The sequence below is a fragment of the Saimiri boliviensis genome, chromosome 2 (genome assembly GCF_048565385.1).
Source record: "Saimiri boliviensis isolate mSaiBol1 chromosome 2, mSaiBol1.pri, whole genome shotgun sequence".
Classification (NCBI taxonomy): Eukaryota; Metazoa; Chordata; class Mammalia; order Primates; family Cebidae; genus Saimiri; species Saimiri boliviensis.
Genome location: NC_133450.1, coordinates 156,711,707 through 156,733,065, shown reverse-complemented (window position 1 = coordinate 156,733,065; position 21,359 = coordinate 156,711,707). Strand labels below are relative to the sequence as shown.

At 41.2% G+C, this 21,359-nt stretch overlaps 1 protein-coding gene across 4 annotated transcripts in view; it reads right to left on the bottom strand.

Annotated features, from left to right (window-relative positions):
• Positions 1 to 304: 304 nt before the first annotated feature.
• Positions 305 to 21,359, bottom strand: part of VLDLR (very low density lipoprotein receptor) — a 39,190-nt gene continuing 18,135 nt past the window's right edge. The window contains exons 4-19 of one of the 4 annotated variants that reach the window (XM_003935654.4): positions 19,912 to 20,034; positions 17,865 to 18,236; positions 17,646 to 17,768; positions 17,441 to 17,563; positions 16,548 to 16,667; positions 16,319 to 16,444; positions 15,656 to 15,827; positions 14,890 to 15,108; positions 13,976 to 14,094; positions 13,236 to 13,375; positions 12,773 to 12,914; positions 11,142 to 11,288; positions 4,672 to 4,755; positions 4,233 to 4,313; positions 3,235 to 3,404; positions 305 to 2,393 (exon numbers count right to left, since the gene is read on the bottom strand). In XM_003935654.4, coding sequence (XP_003935703.1) covers positions 2,358 to 2,393; positions 3,235 to 3,404; positions 4,233 to 4,313; positions 4,672 to 4,755; positions 11,142 to 11,288; positions 12,773 to 12,914; positions 13,236 to 13,375; positions 13,976 to 14,094; positions 14,890 to 15,108; positions 15,656 to 15,827; positions 16,319 to 16,444; positions 16,548 to 16,667; positions 17,441 to 17,563; positions 17,646 to 17,768; positions 17,865 to 18,236; positions 19,912 to 20,034 — 2,297 coding nt within the window. In that variant the 3' untranslated portion in view covers positions 305 to 2,357. The remainder of the gene's footprint in view (positions 2,394 to 3,234; positions 3,405 to 4,232; positions 4,314 to 4,671; positions 4,756 to 11,141; positions 11,289 to 12,772; positions 12,915 to 13,235; positions 13,376 to 13,975; positions 14,095 to 14,889; positions 15,109 to 15,655; positions 15,828 to 16,318; positions 16,445 to 16,547; positions 16,668 to 17,440; positions 17,564 to 17,645; positions 17,769 to 17,864; positions 18,237 to 19,911; positions 20,035 to 21,359) is intronic. The other 3 variants (XM_039461476.2, XM_003935653.4, XM_039461477.2) reach the window with 3 other exon arrangements.

The window sequence follows — 21,359 nt, the reverse complement described above, 5'->3', positions numbered from 1 at the left end:
TTTCTTTAAATGAGTTTGTACCTCTTAAGTTAGGTACAATGAGTTGTACCTTGCTTCTTACTGGGGAGGACCAGGTAAAAATAGGAGGTGTTTTAGACTCTTTGAAGGTTGGAAATTTGTACCCAGAACCTGAAAGATCATACCAGCGACAGGAATTCAAAAGATGATGATGATGATGAAGAATAATGCTTTATTTACCAAAACAAACTTTGGGCCTTAGGATTAATTAATACTGTATAATCCTTATAATGGGGAAAGCATGAGTATCAAACTTTAAGCTTCTAAAAGGGAATTTGGTATTACTCCGGGTAAAAAAAAAAAAAAAAAAAAAAAAATCTGTGTTTTTTGTACCATAACAGGGTCAGAGCAGCAGCCAGACTCTGGAATGGCTTTCAGCGTTCATGATGAATACTAACCTGCTTACCAAATAGGCACTTCAGCTACTCCCCGTCAGCAGGCCACATCTTGTTCCGTGTGATGACTAAATGCAAGGTAAGAACAAGGCGGAGAGCAGACAGTTCTCTATTCACGACTACGTCCTTTTCCTTCTACCTGCTTGTCCTCCATACTTCCCTTGAAAAAAAGGTCCAAGGCTATCTTTTCTTTTTCATTCAATGGACCAAAATCACAAGGGGGCGTGCCTTAAGACAACAGAATCAACTTCCCCTTCATCTAGTAATACTGATTTCCTTGCTTAAGCCACAAGCAAGATGGTCACTGCCTTATATTACATAAGCAAGTGAAATACGAGTCATCCACTGATGCGTCTTCTCTTCATCCTCTTGCTACCGTGTGGGTCGGTCACGTAATCCCAGAGGAACTGCTGGACCTTCCGCAGTCTAACTCTGCACCGCGCTCGGGACGCACAGCACCCAGCCAGTGCTGCAAGTCTCCTGTCTTCCCTTGCTTCCAGGCTTCCTGAGACTTCAGAGAAAGTCATGGCCAACCTAAAGGAACATTCAGACGACTCATCTGCTCTTCATACTGTAAGTTCCAGAAATTGTCCATAGTAAGAATCTGCCCTATGCCAGCCAGGATAATAATTTAAGTGATATTACAAGTATAGTCTTCATGAAGTCACATTAAAACAGCAATTTTAAGCTTTAGTTTACATCAGTATTGCCTGAAGGGCTCATGAAAGCAGCTTTCAGCCCTACCCCTAGAGTTTCTGATTCAGTAGATCTGGGATGGGGCTGAGAACTTGCATTTCTAACACATTCTCAGGTGATGCAGATGCTTCTGTTCCCATGGCCACACTGAGAACCCTGCCTTAGATTGTTCAAGAATGGCATTGCTTGCTATCCTCCTTGGCCATCTTCACAGTAAGACAGTCTAGACTTTTATAAGAATAAAGCCCTTATCCATGCCTTAGAAGGCACTTGTCCTTGACCTATATAAATGACAGAACATGGAAAACAGAGACTTAACTATAAGAAGCAGAATTCATAGAAATCTTAGGACATTTTTCTCGATTAGGAAACAAGTTAATGAGAAAAGAAACTCCTCTAAGCAAGAGGAATTCTAGGTACAGACTAAGCCAGCTTCTTTTACACAGTAGGAAATATTTCGGGAGCACATGTTAAATAGCACTTCATTTTTCAGCTAGTACTTGGGTGTAAGAGAAACTAGCCCAGTTACAGGCTTAGTTATACAACATCAAGAACTATGCCTCACATGTTTAGTTAGAACACTTGATACTACTCAGGCTAGGAGTTTATCCTAGAGGAACAGGCACAAACCATGGTTAAGCTGCTTGGTTTAATTTTTGAGCACTTGAAAAAAAAATGTACAGTAGTTTGAACACTCAGTCTTTGCAAACCTCCACTGAGGTCAAAGATTTCATTCATACGTACAAAATTAGTTTACAAATTTTTTTTGGCAATTTCATCTTAGTAACCCGTTTTATCCTATTGCCATTGTCCCAACCATTGAAAAAGTTTTACAATAATTTACATAGAAATATTTTCAAAGTGCTTAAGAATAGTGATTGTTCTCTGGGATATTTACAGATGGCCTATACAATGTATGTACAGGTGGTATACACTATAGCACAAATTTCATTGCTGGAATATGGCTTTCTAGGGAAAGTGCATATTTGGCCAGAGGTGGCAATACTGTCTAGAAATTCAAGGGTTACAGATACTTGGTAACCACATCCGAAGCTGAAGTAGAATGTGGACAAGAATATTTACAAAAGTAATATAAAAATGGTCAAGTACACAAGCTTGATCCACGCAAAGGAATCTTGATGTTCTTCCAGACGAGAGGAAGAAAGAGACTTCAGGTGCTGGCTCTGTTACCATTCCGACGGGGTTATTACTGGTTTAGACCTCAGAGGTCAAGACTTGTCTCAGAAGTCAGGCTAGATCATCATCTGTGCTTACAACTGATATCTGTGGAAAAGAAGTAGTATGGAGTAAGCGTGCTGATCACTCACTCGTGGCAAATAGTCTTTAAAATGGACCTTGCTTTTGAGTTGGTCATTCAAAGACAGAGTGCCCAGAAGAAAAGTCAGATACGAAAGACTGACAAGTTGTACACTCATGCATTTAACCAGAATTCAACTGTACCTGCTGGGTAGTGAGTTAGGACAGTGTGACTGATTTCTGCCTGTAAGTCTTGGAGAAAAATGTGAAAAGCTGTATGCATGTCAATACCTGACCACTGTTCTGTGTTTCACCAGAGCTTGAGAGGGGAGTGGTCTGTACTTGTTTTCTTCAGCCTGTTCCCTATGTGAAGGCCAAATACTCCACTTGGGTTTCATCTGAAGAACAAGTGATGACTACTGCTGGAAGAAAAGCTCGCTATGCTAAGTGTGATGGGATACTATTTAAAACACAGCATATAGTAATTTTGGCTATGTGAATCTTACTCAATACACCACTGACTTTGAGCCAACTTCCCTCTATATGATATGCTAATTTACTTTCAGATATAGAGTAGGCAAGGGATTTAAAGAGCTATTTGGTTCATGCTAATATTTACATGTTATTTCAATAAGCAAAAACATCTTAATATAGTGGTGACCTTAAGTTCACCCACTTGCTACTGGATGATGGTTAGATGCTGATCAACTGACTGACTTATGTTCTAACAGGCTCCACTGTCTAATATCCAGGTAGCAGATGAGGTGTTTGGTGACTCCATCATCCTAATGGCTCTCTCTGGCCCCGGTCTCCTTTCTGAAACATGTGACTTCAAGCCATGGTGTTTAAAGACTCAAAGCTGACTTACTGCCGGGTACGTGTGTCCAACAGAAGCACTGTGTCTACCAATGTCTATGGAGAGGTCCTCTTCAGTGGTTTTCAAGTACACAGGATTGTCAAAGTTCATGCTTTTCATATTCTTGTGTTGCCAATTCCGCCACATCAAGTAGCCACCTACTGCTGCCATCATTAAGAGCACTGAAAAAAAATCAGACAGTAGGTAAGTGAGCTAAGTCTAGTGTTGGAACATACAAGAAAGGTAATGATGTTCAGGAATCCATAATAATTGACATTAGTAAAAGTGTCATGTTTTATTGAGCTAGGTTAACTAGAAGTTGGAATTAACATGGGCCAGCACCTTGAAGCAAGTTCAGCCCAGAGGTAGTTCTACGCTCTGGAGCTGGGATAGCGACATCCATTCAGGCAAGTGCAGAGTCCTGGGTTCCACCTTAAGCTGACCAAATTAAAGTTGCAGAAGATTCTGGAGAGCTATTCAGGTGGTCCTGCTGTGCTAGCTAAGCTTGGAATCTAGTAATTTGGACAAAGCAGCTATTACAGCAAAGTCCTTAGTTTTAGAGGCCCTTTTTCATAGGTTTGAAAATTCTTAACTGCTTTTAATTTACCCTCAACGAGTCCTATAACTCTTTAAGAAAGCATTTAAGCATTTGTGCATCTCCTCTGTATGAAGCATTACACACATTTCAAAGGGGAACAGAACCATACACTAAAGGGACTTATTGTGAAAGGGGATAAGCCAGGCTAACAGTGCTGAAGTAGAGAGCAGTAAGTACCTTTCATTGACTGTTGAACATTTATCATGCCAATTACTGTGTCAAGGGCACAACTGAAGAGTAAGATAGGAGACTTAATTTAGTGTACCATGTGGGGGAGAAAGTGGATGGAATTCAGTGTCGTAAGTGCTATTACAGAATAAAGGGCCAGGAACGGGGTAGCTGCAGATGAACAACAAGTGTTCATCTGTATCTAAGAAGTTCTTGAATCCAGATGTTTAGGAAATCTACTTACAGAGAGGAAGAATGGCCCATGCAGCGGAAGTCCCTTTTGGGGGAACACTGACTTCTGAGACTGCTGTGGTCACATTGATTCCTACAGAGGAATAAAAGGAATCAGTTTGGAAGGGGCTGTATTCAGGCTTAGAAATTAACCCATCAGGTAAGGAGCCAAAACCTTTGCATCCAGTATTGATGTTCAGTATCTACTACAAGTGAATACCAGGAACAACTCTGGCCTAGAAGTATTTGAGTCACATGCTGTAATTGCCATTTCACTGACAGTTCTCTATTAGAAACCTTAATGGTCAGTCAGGATAAGATATGGAGTTTAAATATAGGTTACCAATTGGCGCAGAACTAGTAGTTAAAGGCTGCATTAATTATTTAAGTCATAGACTCAAAGAGTGTAGCTGTTAGTTGAGTTCAGAACTGCAAACTGTTAATCTCAATACCTCCAGGAACTAGTCCACTAGTTGGTGAAATTTCTGTTGTGTTCGTATCTTTTGTCTCACTGTAAGTCACAGTAGTTGCAGTACCTGAGTTATAAAAACCAAGAACCTGGTTAATGCCAAGGTTCCAGAATGGCTGGCTGTTTTGTCCAGACAAGCCATACAATAGGTTATTTTAAAACCAGGTAAAAGTTTACTGGCAAGATGGCCAAATAGGAAGAGCTCCTGTGCGCAGCCCCTGGTGAGAGCGAAGAGGAAGGTGGGTGATCTCCGCATTTCCAACCGAGGTATGTGGTTCATCTCACTGGGACTGGTTAGACAGTGGGTGCAGCCCAAGGAGGGTGAGCCAAAGCAGGGTGGGGCACTGCCCAACTCGGGAAGTGCAAGGGGCTGAGGATCTCCTGCTCCTCATGAAGGTAAGCCATTAGGAACTTTTCCCATGGTCTTCACAACCTGCAGACCAGGAGATTCCTTCTGGTGCCTACACCACCAGTGCCCTGGGTTTCCAGCATAAAACTGGGCAGCCATTTGGGAAAATACCAAACCAGCTGCAATTTTTTTTTTTTAACTCCAGTTGCACCGGGAATCCAGAGAGACAGAACCATTAAGTTTCCTGAAAAAGAGGGGCTGAAACCAGGGAGCCAAGTGATGTGGCTCGGCAGGTCCCACCCTCATGAAGACCAGCAAGCTAAGATCCGCTGGCTCGAAATTCTTGCAGCCAGCACAGCAGTCAGCTTGGCCAGGGTTGTTATGGCTCAGTGAAGGGGAGGGGTGTCCACCATTGCTGAAGCTCAGGTAGGCAGTTTTAACCTTGCCTGTGTAAACAAACTCACAGGGAAGTTTTCACCGCAACTGGGCAGAGCCCATGACAGCTCAGCAAGGCCTCTGCAGGCAGACTGTGTCACCAGACTCCCTCCTTGCTGGGCAGGGCATCTCTGAAAAAAGGCAGCAGCCCATCAGGGACTTCTAAAGCCCCCACCTTCCTGACAAAGAGCACCTGGGAAAAGAGGCACTTGTAGGTACAGCTTCAGCAGACTTAAACGTCCCTGCCTGGCTGCTCTGAAGGGAACAGTGGATCTCCCAGAACAGCATTCGAGCTCTGATAAGGGATAGAATGCCCCCTCAAGGGGCTCCTTGACCCCAGTGGATCCTGACTGGGACACATTCTCCAGCAGGGGCTGACAGGCACCTCATACAAGAGACCTCTGGCTGGCATCTGCTGGGACTAAGCTACAGGCAGCAGTCTCTGCTGTTCTGCAGCCCTTGCTGATGATTCTCAGGCAAGCAGGGTCTGGAGTGGACCACCAGCAGTCCTACAGCAGAGGAACTTGACTGTTAGAAGGAAAACCAACACACAGAAAGAAATAGCCTCAACATCAACAGAAAAATCATCCACAAAGAGACCCCATCCAAAGGTCACCAACTTCAAAGACTAAACTTCAATAAACCCCTGTAAAAAGGCTGAAAACTACAAAACCCAGAATGACTCTCTCCTCCAATGGATCATAAGCAAGGGAACAAAACTGGACAAAAAATGAGTATGATTAATTGACAGGAGCAAGCTTCAGAAGGTGGGTCATAACAAACTTCTCCAAGCTAACGGAGCATGTACTAACCCAATGCAAAGAAATTAAGACCCTTCAAAAAAAGGTTAGATGAAATGCTAACTAGAATAACCAGCATAGAGAACAACAGAGATGACCTCATGGAGCTGAAAACCACAGTATGAGAACTTTGTGAAGCATACACGAGTTTCAATAGCCAAATCGATCACGCAGAAGAAAGGATATCAGAGATTGAAGATCAACTCAATAAAATAAAGTCTCCCAGAAATATGAGATTATGTGAAAACAGCAAATCTACATTTCTTCGGTGTACCTGAAAGTGACAGGGACAATGAAACTAAGCTGGAAAACACTCTTCAGGATATTATCCAGGAGAACTTCCAGAACTTCCCCAACCCAGCAAGGCAGGCCAACATTCAAATTCAGGAAATACAGAGAACACCCTAAAGATGCTCCTTGAGGAGAACAACCCCAAGACACATAATCGCCAGATTCACCAGGATTGAAATTAATTAAGGAAAAATGCTAAAGGGAGCCAGAGAGAAAGGTCAGTTTACCTACAAAGGGAACTCCATCAGACTCACAGCCAATCTCTTGGCAGAAACTCTACAAGCAAAAAGAGAGTGGGGGCCAATATTCAACATTCTTAAAAGAATTTTCAACCCAGAATTTCATATCCAGTGAAACTAGGCTTCATAAGCCAAGGAGAAATAAAATCCTTTATGTACAAGCAACTGCTGATAGATTTTGTCATTATCAGGCCTGATTTACAAGAGCTCCTGAAGGAAGCACTAAACATGGAAAGGAACAACCAGAACCAGCCACTGCAAAAGATATACCAAATTGTAAAGACCATCAACACTATGAAGAAACTGCATCAATGAACAAGCAAAACAGCAAGCTAGCATCAAAATGGGAGGATCAAATTCACACATAAAAACATTAACCTTAAATGTTAACAATATTAACAATATTATATATAACAATTTTATATATTATATATTTATATATATTTATATTTATTTATATTTATATTTATATATATTTATATATAATATATAACAATTTTAACAATATTATAGGTGAATTTAAATGTAAATGGGCTAAATGCCCCAATTAAAAGACACAGACTAGCAAATTAGATAGAGTGAAGACCCATTGGTGTGCTGTATTCCAGAGATCCATCTCACGTGCAAAGACACACATAGGCTCAAAATTAAAGGGATGGAGGAAGATTTACCAAGCAAATGGAGAGCAAAAAAAAAGCAGGGGTGGCGATCCTAGTCTCTGCTAAAACAGACTTTAAAGCAACAACGATCAAAAGAGACAAAGAAGGGCATGACATAATGGTAAAAGGATGAATGCAACAAGAAGAGCTAAGTATCCTAAACATATACACTCCCAATACAGGAAGACCCAGATAAATAAAGCAAGTTCTTAAAGACCTAAAAAGAGACTGAGATTCCCACACAGTATTAATGGGAGACTTTAACACCCCTCTGCCAGTATTAGACTGAGACAGAAAATTAACAAGAATGTTCAGGACTGAACTGAGCTCTGGACTAAGCAGACCTAATAGACATCTGCGGAAATCTCTACCCCAAAACCAGAGAATATACATTCTTCTCAGTACCACATCACACCTACTCTAAAACTGACCACATAATTGGAAGTAAAACACTCCTCAGCAAGTGCAAAAGAACAGAAATTTTAACAGTCTCTCCAATCAAATTAGAAAACCGCACAAATACATGAAAATGGAACAACCTGCTCCTGAATGACTACTGGATAAATAATGAAATGAAGGCAGAAATAAAGATGTTCTATGCAACCAGTGAAAATGAAGACACAATGTACCAGAATCTCTCTCTGGGACAATTTTAAGCAGTGTGAAGAGGGAAATTGATAGCACTAAATGCCCACAAGAGAAAGCAGGAAAGATCTAAAATCGACACAGTAACATCACGATTAAAAAACCAGAGGAGCAAGAGCAAACAAATTCACGAGCTAGCAGAAGACATTAAGTAACTAAGATCAGAGCAGAGCTGAAGGAGGGACACCTTCAAAAAATCAATAAATCCAGGAGCTGGTTTTTTGAAAAGATCAATAAAATAGATATGCCACTATGCAGACTAATAAGAGAGAGAAGAATCAATCAAACAGATGCAATAAAAAATGATAAAGGGGATATCACCACTGATCCCACAGAAATACAAACTATCATCAGAGAACACTATAAATGCTATAGGCAAATAAACCACAAAATCTAGAAGAAATGGATAAATTCCTGGACACTTACACCCTCCCAAGACTACACCAGGAAGAAGTCATTAGACCACTAACAAGGTCTGAAGTTGAGGCACCAATTAATAGCCTACCATCCAAAAAATGTCCAGGACCAGATAGGTTCACAGCCAAATTTTACCAGAGGTACAAAGAGGGGCTGGTACCATTCCTTCTGAAACTATGCTAAACAATAGTAAGAGAAGGAATCCTCCCTAACTCATTTTATGAGATCAACATCATCCTGATACCAAAACCTGGTAGAGACACAACAACCAAAGAAAATTTCAGGCCAATATCCATGAAGAACATTGATGTGAAAATCCCCAATAAAATCCTGGCAAATCAAATCCAACAGCACATTAAAAAGCTTATCCATCACAATAAAATCAGCTTCATCCCTGCGATGCAAGGCTGCTTCAACATATGCAAATAAACGCAATCCATCACATAAACAGAACCAAAGACAAAAACCACATGATTTTCTCAATAGATGCAGAGATGGCCTTTGACAGAATTCAACAGCCCTTGATGCTAAAAACTCTCAATAAACTAGGTGTCACTGGAACATATCTCAAAAATAATAAGAGCTAGTTATGTCAAACCCATAGCCAATATCATACTGAGTAGGCAAAAACAGGAAGCATTTCCTTTGAAAACTGGCAAAAGACAAGGGTGTCTTCTCTTACCACTCCTATTCAAAACAATACTGGAAGTTCTGGCCAGGGCAATCAGGCAAGAAAAAGAAAGGATATTCAATCAGGAAAAGAGGAAGTCAAATTGTCTCTATTTGCAGATGACATGATGGTATATTTAGAAGAACCCATCATGTCAGCCCCCATCTCCTTAGCCTGATAAGCAACTTCAGCAAAGTCTCAGGATACAAAAATCAATGTGCAGAAATCACAAGCATTCTTATACACCAATTAACAGACAAACAGAGAGCCAAATCACGAGTGGACTCCCATTCACAACTGCCACAAAGAGAATACAATACCTAGGAATACAGTTGTTTTCACAACTGTATTCACATCCTTATTCACAAGGGATGTGAAGGACTTCTTTAAGGAGAACTACAAACCACTGCTCAAGGAAATGAGACAGGACACAAACAGATGGAAAAATATTCCATGCTCATGATTAGGAAGAATCAATATCATAAAAATGGCCACACTGCCCAAAGTAGTTTATACATTCAATGCTATCCCCATCAAGCTACCATTGACTTTCTTCACAGAATTGGAAAAAACCACCTTAAACTTCATATGGAACCGAAGAAGAGTCTGCATAGCCGAGACAATCTTAAGCAAAAACAACAAAGCTGCAAGCATCACCTACCTGACTTCAAACTATACTACAAGTCTACAGTAATCAAATAGCATAGCATTGGTACCAAAACAGAGATACAGACTACTGGAACAGAACAGAAGCCTCACACCTACAGCCATCTGATCTTTGACAAACCTGATAAAAACAAGCAATGGGGAAAAGATACCCTATTTAATAAATGGTGTTGGGAAAACTGGCTAGCCACATGCAGAAAGCTGAAACTGGATCCCTTCCTTACACCTTAAACTAAATTTAACTCCAGATGGATTAAAGATGTAAACACAAGACCTGACACCATAAAAATCCTGGAAGAAACCCTAGGCAATACCATTAGGGACACAGGCATGGGTAAAGACCTCATGACTAAAACACCAAAGCAATGGCAACAAGCCAAAACAGACAAATGGGATCTAATTAAACTAAAGAGCTTATACACAGCAAAAGAAGCTATCATTAGAGTGAACCGACAACTAACAGAATGGGAAAATATTTTTGTAATCTACCCATCTGACTAAGGGCTAATATTTAGAATTTACAAAGAACTTAAATTTACAAGAAAAAAAACAACCCCATCAAAAAGTGGGCAAAGGATATGAACAGACATTTCTGAAAAGAAGAAATTATGCAGCAACAGACATACGGAAAAAAGTCCATCTTCACTGGTTATTAGAAAAATGCAAATCAAAACAACATTGACATATCATCTCATGCCACTTAGAATGGCAATCATCAAAAAGTCAGGAGACACCTGCTGGAGAGGATGTGGAGAAATAGGAACACGTTTACACTATTGGTGACAGTGTAAATTAGTTCAACCACTGTGGAAGACAGTGTGGCCATTCCTCAAGGATCTAGAACTAGAAATGCCATTTGACCCAGCAATTCCATGACTGGGTATATACCCAAAGGATTATAAATCATTCTATTATAAAGACACATGCACACCTATGTTTATCGTGGCACTCTTCACAACAGCAAATACTTGGAACCAACCCTAACGCCCATCAATGATAGACTGGATAAAGAAACTGTGGCACTTATACGTCATGGAATACTATGCAGCCATAAGAAAAATGAGTTCATGTCCTTTGCAGAGACATGTTGAAATGCATTAAAGCCAGTTCTAAAGAAATGTCATAGTAAGCTGGCATACAACAATAGAGATATCTTCTCAAATCGATTCAAAGAATTAGTTAAAACAGAATTCTTAAAAATCCAAGCTACTTGGTATAGTTTGTGTCTTAATCATATTGCTTGTTGTATGTTCTACTTGTGGTTGAAACACAAAAGCCTTACTTTGGCAGTCTCGGCCATTTTCCTCCAGATTGTACCCACTGGGACAGGAACAGGTATATTTTGGAGAGTGATCATTAATCTGTGGTGCTGGCAGGCATAGGTATTCACATCCTCCATTCTCCATGTCTTCTTCACACCAATTTTTACCTAGTCAGGAAAAATAAATACCATTAAAATGGTATTCCAGTGCCTAGTATATATAAAGCTTTGTTCTACATGTTGAAGACCCGAGTCCTTGTCCCCAAGAGCTTGTCTCCTCTGTCAATCCTCCAAATGAGAGCAATATCAAGGAAGAGTAAGTATAAAGTTATAGGCAGAGTGCTCTAAGGACACCAGATTCAAAGCAACCTCTTGGAGAGAGACTGTAAAAGTTCTGTCTTTAAGAGATAGGTGTCAAACAAGGGAGGTGTGGGACCAGGACTGGCTCTTACTGTTGGCCCAAGGCTTAGCATGAAGGCTCAGAGGAAGGAGACTAGGTATGTTCTCCTGGTTTTCTCTTGACTCGCTCCAACAAAGTAGAAGGAAACTCAGCCTTAAAAAGCTTTGAAGGTTTTATTTACATAGAACCAGGTAAGTGTTTTCAGCAGGAGACCTGATGTGTTTGAGAAGCTACAAATCCTGTATCGGGTGTGTCACAAAGGAAAACAGGTGTTAGGATCTGACTTGTGTTCCTCCCTAAAATTTATTCTGAAGTCTTAGTACCTCAGAATATTACCTCATTTGGATATAGGATATTTACAGAGGTCATCAAGTTAAAATGAGGTCAATAAGGTGGGCTGGAATTAAAAATAACTGGTATTACAGCTCATGCAGGGGTAGGCAGATTACTTGAGGTCAGGAGTTTGAGACCAGTCTGCCCAACATGGTGAAACCCCATCTCTACCAAAAATACAAAAATTAGCTGGGCACAGTGGCTCACTTCTGTAGTCCCAGCTACTTGGGAGGCTGAGGCACAAGAATTGCTTGAACACAGGAGGTGGAGGTTGCAGTGAGCCAAGATTGTGCCACTGTACTGCAGCCTGGGTGCCAGAACAAGACGCAGTCTCAAAAAACAAAAGGAACTCTGGACACAAGCATATACAGAGGAAAGATGGTGTGAAGAGACACGGGGGGAAGAGCACCATCAACAAACCAAGAAAAGCAGCTTGGAGCAGACCCTTTCCTCACAGCACTCTGCAGGCACCAACCCGGTTGGCACCTTGGTTTCAGACTTCTGCCCTCCAGAACTTTGACACAATAAATTTCTGTTGTTTAAGGCAGTTTGTGGTACTTCCTTGCAACAATCCTAGCAAACTAACAGGAGAGAAAGTTTGTAGCACAAAAGCTACTTTGGAGGTTACTGAAAAAGTCTTAGCAAGAGGGGCTTAAGGCCAAGGGGACACAGATAAAACAGAAATAAAAGTTCTGACACTTGAGGCTTGGGAGGAAGCTAGGAGCTGAAGTTGAGGAGCCATTTCTCTAAGACAGCAGAAATAAAAAAGATAATGTGTGAAATGTTTGAGGTAGGATACAGCAGGGCAAAAGTTCCCTTTTAAAGAATGCTGAGTTGCCAAGAGCAACTGACATCCAGCAGGTTCTGTGTCATGCTGCTTCCCTTAAAGTGGTTATTAAGGACAGTTTCTCCACAGTACCTGATGGCTGTACAAGTTCATGATAGACAATGATGTCTTGGGCATCGTTAAGGTTGTTGACGAGAGTGGCTAGCTCTGATCCAGTAAATTTGTTGGCACCATAGACTGCTTCATTTTCCCCATCTATCCAGTAGACACGATCCTGAAACAGAACCCCTCAATTAGCATGTACATCCAGGATTAACACAAGTCCATTTCTAAGGTCATCATCATTTACTTCCCATTTAATGGACCAAGTCTATTGAATGCTGATCTGGGACACTAGATATGAAACTGTGAAAGAATCAAGTTTAGGTTAGAAGTTCTTCTGGGAATTAGTGTCCAATTTGTACCAGGTTTTAAGTAAAAGCAGTTTCTCAAGCCATGCTCCGCTGCTCTTCCCTCTTCCCCATGTGCCTTTTATTTCTCCTCAAAGTGCTACAGTAGCTCAAAGGTACACACTTCGATGTGAGACACATCTTACCTCAAATATCGTTAGTGCAAGAGGATGAGCTAGGAACTCCAGAGACTTTAGTACTATCCTACGATCTTGGCCATTCAAGTCCACGCTGGATAACATGTGCAACTTAGAATCAAGCCAATAGAGGCGGCTTTTTATAAGGTCTAGGTAGGAAAAGAATTGTCATTACATGATAAGCCACTGCTGCTCTGGCTTCCATTTAAAGTATCTAATGAATTAGTATTCTATTTTCAGGGTTCTTTCTGAACAGGGGTCCCGCAAACCTTGAGAAGCAGCATACAGAATCTGTATCCACATTTGTTTTTGGGGACTGACGGGGTACCTGAGATTCTCAAACTAAATGACTTAAGAAATGTTACTCACATTACAGCAAATACTAAAAGAGGCTAGCATTTCTCCTCCCAAAAGCCAGAAGAAAACTGTTAAAAGCCTGCAGTTCAGGAAATGCTAAGGCACTCATGCCAGGAATACTTGGTACGAGTGCGCCCAGGACCCAAGATTCACTGAATCCGTGTCACATATTAGGCCCAACTGGACAACAGGCCAGTAATTAGGGAATGCATAATTTGTTAATCCACCATTTTACTTGTGTTGCTCAGTTACTCCATCGAAAATTCCTGCTAGAATTTAGACGGAAGCAGTAGACACATCTGCTAGTCCAGAATTCACCATGGAGGTAAATGGAAGCACTATGAAGCTGGCTGAGTGGGGGGGGGGGGTTCAAGGAGGAAGAACATACATACCCAGTGTAATTCCGTTAGGCCACTGGATATCCACTGTCACCAGCGGACGTCTATCAAATCCATTCATTCCTGCTTTTTCTATTTTAGCTGGTTCACCCCAGTCTGACCAGTAAACAAAGCTGTGAAGGATTAAATGAGAAATAAGCCCCAGTGGTTTAGAAGGAATAAAGTTGTAGCTTGAAACAAAAGTTTAAAATTTGAACAGAAAACTCAAGGGAATCTCTCATGACAAACAGTAATATTTAAGGGTCTAAATTATGTTCCAGGTAAGTAAAATTGAACATTAAGAATCTACAAGCTCATTATTAACTGTAATAATCTGTTTGTCTGACATCACAAGGTTATATGTTTCCTTTCTAAAAGGTCGGTTCTTTCAGAGGAGTGAAAGACGAATATCCTTTAAATTTCCCAGCAGGGCTGGCTGATTGAGTTCTGTGAGGCTGCATGGCAGCCAGCTGTGATGACTACAGCCTTACTCAACCTCCTAAGCTGCTCTTCTAACCCAGCAAAGTATTCAGTCAAAAATTAAAAATCACTTGCAGGGAAAGTGAGTGGGCAAAAGGGTTCGGATACAGCTTTTGGTACACATCAAATCAGGAATGTTAATTCATTAATGTCAACCAGCAGTCAGTCATATGAGAGTCAGATAGAGAGGACCTGTCATATAAATAAGGCTATCCCAGGGTCACTCAACTGGGGCACCACTGATATCTTGAATTCTAATTCTAATTCTAATTCTAATTCTAATTCTAATTCTAATTCTAATTCTAATTCTAATTCTAATTCTAATTCTAATTCTTTGTTGTGGAGGGCTGATAAACCTTGAGATTTTAGTACTAATTCAGGTATGAGAAAGCTCCTGATTTACAGATACCATCCAAAAGGCTACATGATGGAAAACATAGACTACAAACCCAGAGAGTGGATCCACAGCTATGGAGGCAGGCTCTCGCAAGTCAGAGTTAAACAGGAACTTCCTCTTGGTTCCATCTAGGGTAGCTACTGAAATAGTCTTAGAAGCCGCATCAGTCCAGTAGATGGTCTTGTACACCCAATCAACAGCAATGGCTGCAGGATTATAGACATTGTCGATCATTTTAACATGTCTACCAACCTTGTCATCAATTGAGGCACTGAAACAGAATAGGTCACAAGAAATTTAAGAGTTTGACACCATTAGAGCATGGAGAATGGACTTTCTGCTTACAAAATGGTCAATGAATTAACACCAGAGCTCACCACTCAAATTATTTAACCAGGCTGCTTACTGATGCTAAATTAATAATGCTGTAGATTATCTAGTTGCTGGTATGTATTCTATATACAACAACAAATTTCTAAGTGAAGCTATTTGTTTCAGTATCCATCATCTGAGTTGCTATCGTTCCCATTAAGAAAAGGCTGTACTACCATTTCTATTTGTAGCAACAATGAATAGTTCTCAATTAACTGTAGAGAAAAGGGAGAAAATATAAAAAATATGAAAGATGTCATCTTTTACTTCATAGACAATTGTTATTTTCTAATTAGGAACTGACAAAATTTAATAATTAGTGTTAGATTTAATGTCTCCAGGTAATTGGATGCTAAATGAAGCTAGAAACAAAAGAAACTCCTCCTAACTATCCCACAGATCATTTCCCAAGTGGCAATGACTTGTCAAGAAACCACGAAAGTTACCTGAAGATGGCCTTTTGACTTAGATCAGCCCAGAACAGTTTCTGAGCAGCAATGTCAGCATCGAGAGCCACAGTGTTTCTTAGTTGTTCAACTAGTTGGATATATTCTTTCCTCTCTAAGCCAATCTTCCTGATGTCTCTTCGATTAGTAAAGATCAGACTTGGCTCTTTGCCTGCAAGATGGAAGTCAAGGTCACTCAGTTTTGCTTGAGGAAGGCAGCATCTTTCTAAACCCCCTCCTCCCAGCAAAGGAGCACTTAAAAAGTAAAGGTATTATGGAATACTTCAGTAGTACCCATTCTGGAGTTCCTGCCCCTGGGACCTGCAAGTGCTTCCTATGGTTTAGAAGGCAGTCCTGGGGTTACAGCCTTCAACAACAGGGTGGCTGGTGAACAAGTCACTTACTGGAGTTGCATTCAAGTTTTGGAAACAGTAAGTATGCAAACCTGGTAGGTATTCATGGTATCATATGCAAAAGGAATGACTAAAGCAGGCGTCTGGGGGAGAGATCTGCTATTTAACCTGTACCGCTATATTATGAGATGAACAGCATTGTTCTCAAGTACAATTTCATGTTTAGTATGACTACTGAAGTCACTGGGTGTACCTTTTACAGCACTTACTCATCAAGGTACAACAGCAACAACAGTCCAAGTGCATTTACCTACTGCCTTGCACACGCCAGTGGCAAGATCCATTTGATAGCCACGACTACATTCACACTTGTAACCGCCTTTTAAGTTGATACAAATTTGACTGCAGATTCCCGGGTTTTGGCATTCATCAATATCTAGGAGGGAAATTAGAGTTAGTCTTGCTGCTCTTATACCTTACTAGGTACATACCGCCCTTTCCCATCACCCACAGGGTCCGGGTTCTCTTCTTAGACTCACCTCCACAGGTTTTCCTATCTATCAGTTCAAACCCAGCTGCACAGTCACACTCATAGCCTATAACTAGGTCTTTGCAGATATGGGAACATCCACCATTATTTATCAAGCATTCATTTATATCTGAAATAAAAACGCAGCAGTCACTTGACAAGTTATTTGCAATTCATATCTGTCTTTCACATTTAAAGACCAGGGTATTTGTGATAACTCACCTAGTTGGCCTAGTCAAACTCATGATTTGACTAATAACTAATCATTTATTTTACAGATATGTGTTTCAGGGTGGATTATCTATCTCCTTAGCAAGTTACCAGTTGGTCAAGCAGCATTTAGTCAAGTTTATCTATGCTGATCAGATACATTTAAGGAAGTTAAACTACAAATGAGTTTGGGCCGGACAAGGGTGGCTCATGCCTATAATCCCAGCACTCTGGGAGGCCAAGACAGATGGATCATCTGAGGTCAGGAGTTCGAGACCAGCCTGGGCAACATGGTGAAAACTCATCTCTACTAAATATACAAAAAAAAAAAAAAATAGCCGGGCATGGTGAGGGGCACCTGTAGTCCCAGCTACTTGGAAGGCTGAGGCGGGAGACTGCTTGAACATGGGAGGCAGAGGTTGCAGTGAGCCAAGATTGCATCACTGTACTCCAGCCTGGGCAACAAGAGCAAAACTCCATCTCAGAAAAAAAAGAAAAAAGAAAAAAACAAAAACTGTAAACTAGCTTATCCTACCTGGGCTTTTAAGTCATAAAGTTTCACTCTGAAGTCTACAGTTGAACTTCAGTGCATTAAAAAGTTGAACCAGCCATCATGCAGGGTCTACACAGCGTTAGCTGTGCTGGATTGTATCAAATGTCCAGGCTCTGTACTTGGGCAACCCCTTCACTTACGACATTCTTTCAGGGGCTCATCACTCCAGTCCCTGCAGTCCTGCTCCTGGTTACATACTTTGCTGATATCTATGCATTCTCCACTTCTGCACTTGAATTTTCCAGGGCCCAGGCACTGATTAACTACAAAGAGAAAGAAGAGAGATTCCATGGGTGGGTCTGGTCAGAGCAATCCATTGCTTAATCAACAAGAAGAGATCCTCACCATTTTTGCAGTTGACTTCATCGGAACCGTCAACACAGTCTCGGATACCATTACACTGCCTGCTACCATGGATGCAGCTGCCATCCTCACATTCAAACTGGTCAGGTCTGCAAGTTCGAGAGGCTGCAAAGAGAGGAAACACCATGGAATGAAGCCAGCAAACGGTCCCAGCTGACACAGGGCAGAGAACTGCACATGCCATGCTAGAAAGCTACTTACGACAGTTGACCTCGTCACTACCGTCCTTGCAGTCAGGGTCCCCGTCGCATCGCCACTTCTTATGGATGCACTCGCCAGAGCCGCACTGGATCTCGCTGGCTGGGCACTTGGTGTGTATAACTGGCTGGCGGCCACACTGCTCCAGGGACTCATCAGATTGGTCGGAGCAGTCTGCGTCATCGTCGCACACCCAGCTGATGGGGATGCAGGAGGAGGTGCTGCACTGGAACTCATGGGTGCCACAGGTTGGCGGGGCACAGTCCAGCTCGTCACTGCCATCGCTGCAGTCGTCCTGGCCATTGCACACAAAGTTCCTGGAGATGCAGCGGCCACTGGAGCAGGTGAACTCGTCGGGGCTACATGTTATGTTACCTATTAAGAGAGAGGATGCCCCATTCAAAGTGCATCAAGATTGGTCCTTTCAAGATTCTTGGCCCAAAATCTAATACATTGATCTTTAATCATGAATCCTAACTTACTAGTCCAACCTAAAGGCTAAAATGGAGGATTTAAATCAAGAACACAGTCTCATTGTACAAAAAAATGCAGGCACACTATAAAGAAGAAAAGAAATAAAGGACCAAGAAATAGTTGAAGACTGGAAATTAATTTGAGATGAGAACCACAATTAACTGTGAAAGTGACAGTGGTAATAACAAACTGTAACAAGGGATTTCATTTGGAAGGGAGAGGTTGAGTTGTCCTTGAATCAGCATACTGCTTGTCAGGCCAGATCACAGCACTAGTTGAGAATATCATGCAACGTAATACTCACAACAAGCATTAAGATGTTATCACCAAAAAGAGGTGAACCACATACTACCATACGTGGTTCCTCTTTTTGGTCCTTTAAATATGGATCAGGAATAACGAGTCATCTTAAACACTTTCCATTTTTAAAAAGTCATTCCCAGGGCTAGAATCACCATTTAACATCCAGGTATGCTGACAATGATAAGCTAGTCCTACTAGCCAATTGGTACTTTGACTTAAATTCCTGCCAAACGTTTCAAGGTCACAATTTGGTGGCAATTAGAATAGAGACCACGACTCTCTTGGGAAGCAAAGTCTAGACTTATGAGGGAAACACTTTGGCAGCACCAGGGCTTACCAATATGGAAAACTCAGTTCTAGGACTGAACACTAAAACTCATTGGACTAGGTGCAGTGGTACTGACCTCAGAAGGTGACTTCCATACACAAGACTGGTGTTTCAACTGCAAATGCCCTGAGCTCCCTTGACTACTACCCTATCAGGAGGCCCATGCTTGTCAGACTTGGAATCTGTAGATTTTAGAGGCTCTCTAAAAAGGGCGGTAGCTTGAAAGAACGTTCAAAGCACTGTTTGTTCAACCTAGCGATTTTCCCAGGCCCTCACCTTCAACATGTAGCGTTTTATTAAAGATTTTCCAAGATCAGAAACATGAAAGAATAGGAAACAGAGTTAGCTTTCAGAGACAGGAACTGTAACAGGAGACAAAGGTATCACCAGTTGGGTAGACTTTTCTTTGGGTATCTGAGGTAAGATGTTAATTCATGCTTCTGTGTCTTTTTTTTTTTTTTTTTTTCTTTTTGGAAAAGTTATAGCAGAATCTAGTTCAGGAGCAAAGAAATGCTTGTAAAACACTCAAATAATTTATTCCAACAATCCAATCAAGTTTAGACCTACGAATGTATTTGCCTATCCTACTCATCTTCTAGTTTTATTGAGCCAAAGTGCAAAAGACACATGAATTACTATCACAACAAAGGCAAAAGCCCACACAGTTGCTGCTTCCCTGAGCTACTTCTACATGGAAGTGCCTTGAATGACTTACCTTCTTATTTCTATTCGCCTAACAGAAACACCAAGCAATTGTGAATTGCCACATGAATGTCTTTCAGGGTTTGAGGGCAGTTACGTAGGACAACTAATTGAGCAGACAGTCAAGTCACTGAAAAGTGAGTCAATGTCAGTGCATCTTCATGCGTAGGTTAGTTTCCCCTGCCCACCCTTGCTTGAGGAAAAGGATCTTTGGGTTACGTCACTCAACACTGATCTTCTTACCACAGTTTTCTTCATCTTCTCCACTGTCACAATCATTTTCACCATCACATCTCCAGGACACTGGGATACACTGAGTAGAATGGGCACCACAGCTGATTTCATTTATGCGGCATGTTCTCATATCTGTTGATGATATACAGTCTCAAAAGAGCCTCAAAACTGATCAGTGCAAAGCTGCTGCTTCTGTGCTGCTTGAGAGCGCTAATACCTGTGACTCAGTAGCCTGGCACCCTGGTGAAATTTGACTAACCGGCTGAAGTTTGGGGAGCTCTTTCACCAGCTCCGTTCCTTAGAAGCTATGCCAACCTATGCAACTTGGCAGTGTACCTGGCAGCCTTGACCTTGTCACTCCTTCAAGGTCCCATGGCATGCTCAGTTCTGGCTTTTGTTTTACTTGGCATGGTGAAGTTTATTGGCTGGCCTGCTCCTAGACCACTACTTATCTGTTGCATATCAAGTGGGCACACCCAGATACTGTCACCTAATCTCAACTGCATGAAAGGTCAGACATTCAAACACTAAGAAATCTTCTATTGCCTAGATTCCTTTACAGGCCTCCTTCACAACCTCCTTTACATGGACATCTTGCAAAGTAGAAATATGCCCTAATTCTTGACTTGACCAGGTCATTCTCCACTAAAACTGGGGGCTGAATCTTTGTACAACCTGTCTTTAGCTCACAGGTTTTTAACTCACTTGCCTTGACCAATATTACTCTCCTCACTTCTTATCTAGAAAATTGAAAGTAACACCCTTATCTTCCTTTCTATTTGATTTTCTTTCATAATCACATTTCAGACCTAAATTTTGTTCATGTTAGTCCTTCTTTCTTAGCGCTTCTATCAGTACAGGCCTGTACTGACTTAAAATGAACTCTAAGACTTTCTTCGCCTTGACATTCACGTGACTTCAATTTATACGATCCCAAACCATCATTCTTTATGGTCTCGTTGACTTGTTCCTAAGGACACAGATATACATTTGCAAACCTATGAAGTTTCTCTTATTTAAGAACAAGATGTAAGATCTCCACTTTAGTAACTTTAGGTTACATGTGTGTCAGAAGTCACCATATCACCCAATTACTAGCTACCTTACCTCTTCAGTAATAGCTTTTTAATAAGATGAGAAGCTGTGCTTCTAAAAGCTTATGCTTGACCCACGGGGAACCCTCACTTCTTGACTTAGCTTCCAGGACCAGAGTACCATCTGCTCAGAGTCATTATAATCAAACATCTGAAATCTACGCACCTAGTCAAGGAGTTTTGATTGAATCTGCTGACTTCAGTTTTAAGTATTCAATAGTGAAGCTACCCAAGAGAACGTCAGTCTTGTTGGACCGGGGAGAATATTCTTTTAAGGAGACTGGTAAACTGGTAATGATTTGACTGACCCTGGAGTCAGTTGACCTAAACTTTAAGGCAGGCAAAGAGAAATGGATACCAAGT